This window comes from Leuresthes tenuis, unplaced genomic scaffold (genome assembly GCF_036924035.1).
Source record: "Leuresthes tenuis unplaced genomic scaffold, fLeuTen1.0.hap1 SCAF_24, whole genome shotgun sequence".
NCBI lineage: Eukaryota > Metazoa > Chordata > Actinopteri > Atheriniformes > Atherinopsidae > Leuresthes > Leuresthes tenuis.
In genome coordinates this window covers 22,402,130-22,412,824 of record NW_027325378.1, presented here as the reverse complement: position 1 = coordinate 22,412,824, position 10,695 = coordinate 22,402,130, and the positions used below count along the sequence as shown (strand labels likewise).

Genomic DNA, 10,695 nt, shown 5'->3' with positions numbered 1-10,695 from the left:
ATTAAGTGCAGGCATGATTTTTGTTCCCTCTTAAGCAGATAGAAATTCAGGAGAATCTCTAACCTCCAACTCTAAAGTAGTTTTGATGGCTCTCCATCTCTGCTGACAGTAGCATTGCGTCAGATAAGATATATTGATTTGAATGTACTTTTAAAGGACATTTATTGGTGCTGTTATCAAGATGTGCTTCATCTCCACTATATTGGTATGGATCTACCAAGTTTTGCTTTGGATTGTATCTTTGATGTACCTTGAGATTATATTTGTTGTGATTTGGTGCTATGTATAAATTAAACTGAAATTAATTGCTTTCTTATCTACACCTCTAACCTAAAGTTTGAGTACAAAGCTGCCTGGTTGAGGTGATGAAAAAAAAATTAGATATATTTAGATTAGACATATTTGTTGATTTTTTTTTCACCTAATCTAACTATCACATTTCTGATTCAGATTGCACAGTTGCAGTGCAAGGATTCATAGTTGCTCACAATCATTTTGTTTGTGTACTCTGTTTTGCTTTTTATTGAACAAAGCAGTATTTGATAAAAAATGTAAAAGACGTTGGTGCATGCAAGCATGTTGTTACATTAGAATCCAAATACACATTTATAATTGTAAGTAAACACATCTCCATATCTTCCATTTAGTGCCAACAAGTTCATACCACCTAATAGTCAGCACTCATCCTACCAGCTTTATGATGTTTACAGCCCAGTCTCCTGAGCTTATTGTAGCCTTTTAAAATTTTTAGAAACCAAAATTAAGTGTTATATATACATTTCACAGCAACAGGAGCCTGATGTCTCAGCCACAAAGTAACACATAGTGAGTGTTCACATTACATAAGCACTGTATCTTATGCTAAACCATAACACTAACCAGGTATTTTATTTCCCAACTTTGAACAGGCATTTCATTTTCTAAACCCAACCGAGTTGATTCAGTATCTAAAAAGTATGTAAGAAAAGTAAGAGCCAAACATTGCCAGCAACAGGACTTTCAACAATAAGAAGTTGAACTCAAGTCAAAACATCTTCTTTAACTCAGGTTAAAATAGACATTTTAGAGTCAGCCACAACCTTCCTTACCCTTTAAAGAGTATTTTTTTTTTCGCTGCTCGATTAAGCTAAAAGCCATCCATTTTGTAGTTAACAATGGCTTTCATAGTCTTTGATGGTTTGCTATATGATGTATGGATCATTATATAAGTTTCTTTCTTTTACTATGAAAACAGTGTTTATGGACAATATTGAGGATAGCTGTTCTTAAAAGTCAATACTGATCTGACAGTAGTGACAGTTTATTTTTCCAAACCATGTAGTGACACAAAACAAAATATAAAAAGAAAAAATTCTAAGAAACCTAAGCTAAAATATATGAAAATGGTGGTACTGCAAAATAACTGAAATACTAAATATAAATGAGAAAATGACCAACTTAGCTTAACCTATTCACCTATCCACCATTCACTTAATTGTTGTACAATGTCTGATGGCGAAGAATGGATGTGGCAGGGTTCCATTTCAATTTCTAAGCTGGCTTGAATGGAGGTGCGCAGTAGAAGGCTGCATTGGGATCCAACTCAAATCTCGCGGGAGCGGGCTGTATGAACTTTTCTGCGGGTGCGGATGGCTTAAAAAAACACTGCGGGATCGGGATGCAGTGTTGCCAGGTCACGTGTAGTATAATTATCGTATTTGTATGATAATTTTGCCCTGTGTACGATGTACGATCAGTAATCCCAAAAAAAGTCCACATATATGATAATTTGACCATTCTGTGAATGTGTGGTTGTAATCTGTTGTAATCAGCCTGTCGCAACTGTCTGTCGGATTTTTTTTGTGAACCCTGAAAGCATTTCCAATTCCATGTGACAAGTTTCAAGCCAATTGTGCCTTTCTATGTGAGTTACGAGTGACGTTTGCCTCAGAAGTTCCTAACAGTGGGTGGCCTCCAGACCTCATGATTTGGCTCATTAGTTCCCACTCGTCATTGTTTACGGAGGATATTTAGCCTAACGCAACTGCTGATGCAAAGCCGTGAGTGCCTGTTAGACGCTATTCAACACCAGAGTGACTATAGCGCATCAATAGACTTGTTATTTTGGTTATGACGGATGTACGATAATTTCCCTCAAAATACGATCATTTTATGTCTCTGGTACAATAATACTACGTATTGTCCCAACACTGTCGGGATGTATCCTAGCAACAGGATGTCAATAAATGATGTGGAAAGGAAGCTCAAATAAGGTCTTTACAGCACAAAGATAAAGCAAGGCAAGTCTGACATTTGGAGAAGTTTCTCAATTGTCCATGAATGCCTTTATTAATAGCCTATAAAAATGACGTGTTTTCTCCTGTGGGACGGGAGAAGACACAAAATCAATGCATTTCTATTATTGTGTGGGCATAAATTCTCAAAGTTTTGCGGGTGCGGGCGGGAGTGGACATACACATTGCGGGAGCGGGCGTTAATGGTCAGAAATTTAGCGAAGAAAACTGTCCCGCGCAGGGCTCTCGTGCGTAGCAATAGTACAATAAGGCATTTGGGTACTTGCAGACTTTATTTATTTCAGTGCCGGTGCATTGTAATGCTTACACCTCATCTCATTACGTATTAAAGATATAATTACTCTACATATGGACAAAAGCTGTTTATCATGCTTTGAGTTTTTTTTTATTTAAAAAAACAAACAAACACAATTAGAGATAGGGACTGGAGGCAGGAAGCAAGCAGTTTTAAATAGCAAGTATGCTATTTATTCATCAACGATGTTTGGTAATGTCAGCAAGGTCTGAGGGTGGCTTTGCCATCAATCGAAGACGCCTGCGTCTCCTCGGCTGGAGCAGTTGCAGGCAGCTTCGGCTCGCCTTTGTCCAGTGCAGACAATGGTAAGATTTAGTCTTCAGAAGATTTTAAGACCAAATTTCAGTGCATAAGATTAATGTTTCCTTCTCGCACTCTATGTGTCTTGTTTCAGAGAAAAAGACACTACACACTACAGTCTGAGCAACAAACAGCAGAGAGACTAGGAGACAAGCAGATAAACATGGTGGAGCATTTTACTTTTTAAAGTTAGAGTTCATTCAGGGTTTTGTAAATACCTAAAAACATGCTGGTGGACTTTAAACCATTTAAATTCAAACACACAGTTGGCGTTCCAAACTAAAAACATTCTGCATGATATTAGGTAAATCTAAGTGAATAAAAATTAAAAGTTATCTCTTAACTGTTACTCAAACTGTAACTGAAAGACTATGTGGTTTTAACTTGTAAAACTATGTCTACTCTTCTAACTCCTTCGCACTGAAATATAAGCAGCTCGTTCAAATCAGCCTTGCTATGGAATTGTGGGCATGAGAACAAGATTTGCTTCTATCTGCCTGAGTGTGTACTCGTCAAAGAAAGCTCAAGTATTGGCTGCTTCTAGTAAACCCCCCTTTCACCAGCCAGCCAATCAGCAGCAGGAGCAACCAAGCAGAGCTGCCAGTGCAAGGCTGCAGTCAGAAACAGAGCAGAGCTCTTTCCATTAGCCCGCCATGATCTCTCAGGTAGGTCTATTTATACAAACATGCATGCATTGAAAAGTTTACAAAGATTTTCCTTTCTAGGGTATCGACCCACCTTCCATTATCGGCTTCAGCTGCTAAAATGGAAATCACATCGTGTCTTTCATATTGATGTGGATGGAGGGATGCTGCAAATCTCACAGTAGAACACAGTTACTGGGTTGATAATATGCTGTGTATCCACTGTCTGCAGTTGTCAGTGTGTGTATTTGTGTGAGTTTGGAGGATGTAAACAAGCAGTGAGGTTAATTTGTATGTGATGAATAAATGCTTCTTTTTGGTATGACATGTTCTACTTGCCAGAAATAGTTTTCACCTATTTGTTTGTACCTGAGTGGTGACATAAAGTGAATAAACAAGTACTTTAAAGAGTTGATATATTTAAATATTTCATCTCATAATTATTGTTATTTAGACAGGAAGATTTTGTAACTGTGCTTTGATTTAATACTTGGAGATATGCTCCAAATAGTATTAACAAATATTTAATACTGTATAACCAGTACTTGAGTGCTCAGTTCTCCATTCGGTGGTTGAAAGATGAATATCCCTCTGTTGTACCATTGCTGTGTTGAACGTAGCATTGAGGACATATAGTAAAGCATCTATTTGAAAGTTAGATAAATAAGATATGTTTGCAATTGTCAAAAAGTTTTAACTGTGATTTTATTGAGGTTCTTATTTCTATGGATACTTACACAGATAATTGAAGTCCATTTCACAAAGGTACCATGTACAAACGTACCAATCGTCCAGCTTGATTGTACATTGCCCATCTGATGCAGGTTGACGCAGTTTCAAATGCTTCACATTTAACTGATTTTTATATTTTACAGAATTTATAATTCTAAGAAGACCAGCTTTGTATGACAATACCAAAATACACGAAGCACGCAGGGCTATCTTTATGGTGTTTTTTTTTTTTTTTTTTTTAAATGTACACTGTCTTCCCGATTTCCTGCCCCATTCTGCACTGGTCAGTTTTGTCTTCTTGCCAGGGTATATAATGTATGTACTGGCTAGAGGTTAGAGGTTCTCTTTGTAATGTGTTCCTATGCTGTTATGTTTGTCAAAACACTGGTAACGTTAGTAGACACAGAATGAGGGTTCTCTTTGCTGCTGGTTCTATATGTTCTATATGACTCTTAAGACATAGGGAACGTGGCATTTACTCTTTTTCAGTAGAATAAAACCTTTCCACTTTCTACAGTTTCAAAACTAATGTTGAATATGTTAAATAAAGGGACAATACACATATTAAACAAAAAAAACAAACAAAAAATAACTACATGCTGTAAGACCACACATAAATCAGCTCCAGATCCTGTCTCCCTTCCCACTCCCCCCTTTCTGTTGCCTTTCATTCTCATTCAACGTGTCAACAATTCCAATTAGCAAAGCCATTTTCACACATGTTCATTATAGGCTTTCAGAAGAAGGTGCAGACAAATTGCCTCAGTTTTTGTTGCCAGTTACATCTTACATGTGCACTCCATAGTGAGAGATTCTCTACTGGAGATGCATTCTGTCAGCTGGAAATACTGGAGTGCCACCTGGGTAGCTAACACGTGGCAAGACATGATGGCTATAGAAACAGCATTGTTTTGTTAAGAGGGAAGCAACATGTAGATCAACAGATTAGTGCATGAAGCAGCAATCCTTACCACTTTCCTTAGAGGAGAAAATGCTTCACATATTGTCTTTCTTAGCAATATTCTCAAGATCATGCTGGCCTCAAATTCATTGGGAGAAATCATTGATGTTGCAGATATTTACATACTTCCATGTTGTTTGCTTTGTCCTTGCTATCACCTCTCCCTCAACTTTAGGCAGACTTGTTTTTTGTTGCATAAGGGAGGTAGTTCTATTCAGTGTGACTATGGAAACAGTCCCAACAACAGAAGCAATGTAAGCACACACACAAAGCTATCTCTCAGCCACCAGGAAATGTATTCTCCATCAGTTTCATATAATCTTCAACCATAACAGAACTGAGAGTCAGATCATTGTCTGCATCCCAGAGATGTTACTGTGAGAACTCTAGTAAATTTGTGTATGTGTGTGAGTGGGCGTGTGTGTGGGTAGGTTGTCATTATAATGAAAGAATTGATGTTTTCCTTTTTTTTTCCTTTTGCTTTGAAAACACAGAAAGTACTGACAGCTGTCACAGAGAAAAAGAGTGCAATACACTTTGTGTATCCCTTAGTTACCTCATCTTAATCTTGATAGAATTAATAAAATGAAATGAAAGAAAAATTCTTTGTTTATCCCAAACATAAATTATAATGTTGCTGTATTCTTCTCAACAGTCATTATAATCTGTCATTATGTAAGGTTATTGCTGTTGGCAAGAATGGCCTGTATTGTTCTGTGACGCAGCGAAGCTGAAGAAAGCTCTCATTGAACACACTCTGATGTTTAAACACTATGTTATGCAGAGGGTCCACTATGTTAACCAATTTTTGTCGCACTGTTCTTTGCAAAATCAGCTCCAAGTGCTCTAAAGGATTTACCAGCACAGAGTCAGGAATAAAACATTTTTGCTGCCCTGAAGCCTTACCTGCATTCTGTCTATATTTCCACTGAAAATAATTACATTTGTATGTTTTCAACATCAATCTTTACAACAACAACAAAAAAAATTGGCAGGAAAAATAAAACATCTGACAAAAAATTTGCTTGCACATGATAGATGATGTCATCCCAGGTTTAGAGTATTGGGGATCTATTCCAATAGTCATGAAAATGATAATTTTTCACTTTTGATTAACACACACGCTGGCCCCATTTGCTTTTACTTTAAGCACGTTATTAGAAATGCTATTTTTTTAAGCTTTTTAAAAAGATTTTTCAGATATCAGTTAACCTTCTGCGGCAAAGGACTATTCAGTTCTATTGTTTCGAACTAATTCACAATAAAAGTCATCTCACTTTACAGAGACAGAAAACCAGTTCAATTAAATTCCAATAGCATGTAATCCAATTCAGTCCATCCATCCATCCATCCATTCATTTTCTATGCCTGCCAAATCCAATTCAGGAATGGAGCCTATCCCAGCTGTCATTGGGTGAGGCCAATTCAGTCCAGTTCAGTATAATTATATTTATGCACCACCTAGCCAAAACAAATAAATTAGGTCACCACCTGGATTTAACTAAGAAAATAGGTAATAGCCCATCACTGGAAAACTACTGCAGTGTTTAATGTTTCAGCTGGCAAGTAGTTATCAAACCCAAACTGCAGCAACTTACTAAAGAGCATAAAGATTGGACTGGGGAGCAATGGATACTATCATATGGTCTCATGAGTTCACTTTTTTCCTGTACCAGAGTGATGGTGCATCAGGGTAAGAAGAGTGTGATTAAGGGCTACATCATCATTCCTGGTGCTTACTGTATAAGTCTGCGGGGGCACCATCATGATCTGGGGACGCTTCAGTTGGTGAGGTCTAATTTCAGCAATGTTATGTGCCTAAAAAACTAGGTCAGCTGGCATCCTAAATATACTGATAGGCCATGTTTTTCCATCAATAGATTTTTTTCCTCCCTAATGTGTCAGGCATACATGACAATACCACGATTCATCAGGCTTAAACTGCAAAAGAGTGATTCAGGGTGAATGAGACAGCAGTTTTAGACATGGATTGGCCACCAAAGAGTCCAGACCTTAAACCGTTGGGAATCTTTATGATGTGCCTGAGACCACCTCAGCAGTCTGACTCTCTGATCATCTACCCAATATCTTTATGTTTGTGTATGCATGATGTGCTACTCCTGCTACTACACTTCATATGGTGTTGTGGTGTCATTTTGTCAGCAGTCACATCTTCTGTTTAACTGCTGTGAGTGCAGTGCACCTCAAGCACCAATATACTATATATGGTTAGCGTACATATTATTCCAGAGAGCTTTACCAAACTACAGTGGCAAGCCATCATGCGACTGTTGTGGATTATATTCCTGTAGATATTCTTGAAGTTTTTGCAAAGGGGATTGTTTTTATTAAATTAATTTTAGAAATTGATAGCCATTTTTTTCTTTCTTATTAAGAAAATCCATCCATTAATTTTCTAAACCTCTTGTTCCAATTCAAGGTCACTGGGGGGCTGCAATTGGGATTCATGTCCAAAATCTTCTTTGTAAAAACCTAATTTTTAACCATGTTTTTTTCATATACAAGATTTTCTTTCTGATAAAGTATTCAAGGTCTTGCAAATTATAATAAATTATATCTCATTTACTTTCACAAACTTGAGAATTTATAAAAAACTGCCACCACATCTACCTGACTCCTGAAAGTGGTTCACCTTTATTGTTCCAGGTTGCATATGGGAACAGAAAAAACACTGTGAGGAGAAAAGAATAGTAGTTAAAGGTTGTGCTATTAAGCTGTCATTTACAGAACATGTACTATTAAACTTCACTTACAGAAAAGGGCAAAAAGAAACTTCTAATGTGCTCAAGCTTCTGTTTGGTACATTTTATGGGACAAATGAGTAAGGGTTTTATTTACCAGTGAACATCTGCCTCTCTTGCTATTGTCGAATCTCTTTTTTTTTTAGCCGATTCACTGTAGAAAAGAAAGAGAACTCCCTCTGATTAGCTGTTCAGCGTAGCAAATAAGTGCAAGAAAGGGTGGGTGGGCTATATTGCCAAGTTGGCTGAAAGTAAACTGTAAGAGGTGGAGTATATAGCTTGATAGCCACAGGCAGAAATTATTTCTAGGCGCATTCACTGTGGTAGGATGAGTCTCTTGCTGAATGAGCTCCTTTGACTGGCTGGCACATCATGGAGCTGGTGCGAAGTGTTGTCCACTATTGTACTCAACTTGGACAACATTCTCCTCTCTGACACTACATAGTCCAGGTCAACGCAACCCTATAACATCCCTGGCCTTGCAGATCAGTTTGTAGACGGCAGTGGTGTTCTTGGTCCAGTCCAGTGTAATGTCAACATTCACTCAAGATATTTGTAATCCTCAATCATCTCCATCACTAAAAACAAATTAATTTTGTTTTTGTGATTTTATGTGATAAACCAGTGTTTGGACTAAAAACTTATTTCAGAATTAATGCTGAAATAAAATTTAGCGATAGTTTAGTTTAGATAGCGATAGCTTAGTTTAGATAAATGAAAATTGTACTTTCTGCTCCTGTGTATTTTGGAATTCAGCTCTTCTTGGTCCATTATTCAGGCTCACTCTAAATTACTCTAAAATCACTCTAAATTAATCACATTGTTCATAAGACTACACTTTTAGGGATCAATGGTACACAATGCTACATCGTTCTGATTGATATGTCAAACTACCTTTTCAGTTTCTGTAAAATCTTTCATCTGAGTATTTCATAATTTGTGAAAATTCACTGAAGTTACACGTTAAAAAACAGTGGCCTTCTAATTGCTAGGTCTAACTTATATCTTTCACTACATAGAGGAGGCATACTTTTCATTGGGAAATGCATGCTGTGTGTGGGTCTGTCATTATGAAACAGCCTAAGGGGGCTTTGTTTCCACTTAGCTTTATCTTAGTGACAGTTCTGCCAATACTTTCTGTGCGTGTGTCAGTTTAACACACAAGCTATCAAAGTTTCGATTCATTCAGTTACCTCCCCAAAAAGAGACTTGTTGTATTGTTGGTATATAGTAGTAGTGTTTGTGCAGTTTGAGTTATGTAGAATCTGTTCTCCTGGATATGATTTCTATGTGGATGATCTGCTTCATATTGAAGGTAGGTATGGCTTAGTTCTACTGTATATTGGGTAACGGAGCCTGTTGGAAACATAACTGAAAAGGATTTAGCTTGTTTTCCAGATAGCAATAATAAATATTTTCTGAGCAGTATCATTGGTCTGAGCAATGATATTAAATAGTATTTTGTTGAACCTTAGGAACGATAATACAATAGAAGGTCAGCAAAGGTCTAAACATAGCAGTAAAAAGTGCCTTTGTCTGCATCATCTGTAAAGATGAAATCATTTTGGAGGTTCCAGATCGTTAATCAAGATCACATACAATTGTAAGACCTGATGTAATGATTCTAAGATATGTCCATCTCAGAATAGTGTGCGACTTATCACTTCTATTTGGCCCTCTTATTCCTAAAATCAGTTTGTGCTTTTGAAAGGAGCTTTACAAATATGTTTGGCAATGGATATGAAAGAACATGCACTACATATATATATATATATATATATATATATATATATATATATATATATACATTTAAATACATGTTAGATATTGATACACAGAATCTACTTGATAGTGCTATACGATCCATTCATTAATGATCACTCCAGCATAAGTGCAATATGTTTGCTATTGTAATAATAACATCTCAAAAACATAGTAGAGTCAAAGTCCATGGTTTGAAAATGTAAGATCACAAAGCATATCCCTCGCCTTTTTTTTTGTGAAAGGTAACATGCCATCTACATGATAAGAATCAAGAATCTTTATTGTCACTATGCAGGCATAATGACATTTTGTTCAGGAGCCCCTGGCTTAGAACACAAAAGACACAAGGCACACAGTATGAAGATAACTAAATAATATGAAAATAAAATAGTGAAAGTTGAAGTTAAAAGTTACGTTAAAGTTACATAAAGTGCAGTGCGAGTGTCTGTCTGCAGGTTTTTTTTAATAATCAGTCTAGGGGTGGGGGTGGATATGTGGGGGTAAGGGGTGATGGATTTTACAGCTCTGGGGAAGAAGATGTGTCTCAGTCTGTTGGTGTGGGTTTTGATACTCCTGTACCTCTTTCCGGATGGAAGAGGCACAAACAGTTTGTGTCCTGGGTGGGTGGGGTCTGTGGCTATACGACTGGCGCTCCTTTGGACCCGGCTGTCGTATATTGAGTCCAGATGTGGGAGAGGACTCCCCACAATCCCCTGTGCCGTCTTGACCACATGGGCCAAGTCCTTCCTGTCTTGTGCAGTGCAGCTCCCATACCACTCTGTTGTACTAAGACAGAGGATGCTCTCTGTTGTGGCTCTGTAGAAGTTCGTCAGAAGCTGAGGGGAGAGTCCAGTCCTTTTCAGCTTCCTCAGGAAGAAGAAGCCTTGACCAGGTGGGATATGTGCATGGACCAAGTGAGGTCAGATGTGATGTGGATGCCCAG

At 37.5% G+C, this 10,695-nt stretch overlaps 1 protein-coding gene across 2 annotated transcripts in view; it reads left to right on the top strand.

Annotated features, from left to right (window-relative positions):
• The window catches only part of palmdb (palmdelphin b), a 59,728-nt gene that overhangs the window by 32,535 nt on the left and 16,498 nt on the right, over window positions 1-10,695 (top strand). Inside the window, exon 1 of one of the 2 annotated variants that reach the window (XM_072378736.1) lies at window positions 2,972-3,554. The exons of the other annotated variant lie outside the window; for it this stretch is intronic. Within the exon in view, the coding sequence (XP_072234837.1) occupies window positions 3,543-3,554 (12 nt within the window). The 5' untranslated portion in view covers window positions 2,972-3,542. Of the gene's footprint in view, window positions 1-2,971; window positions 3,555-10,695 lie in introns of those variants that run through there. 2 annotated transcript variants of the gene reach the window in all.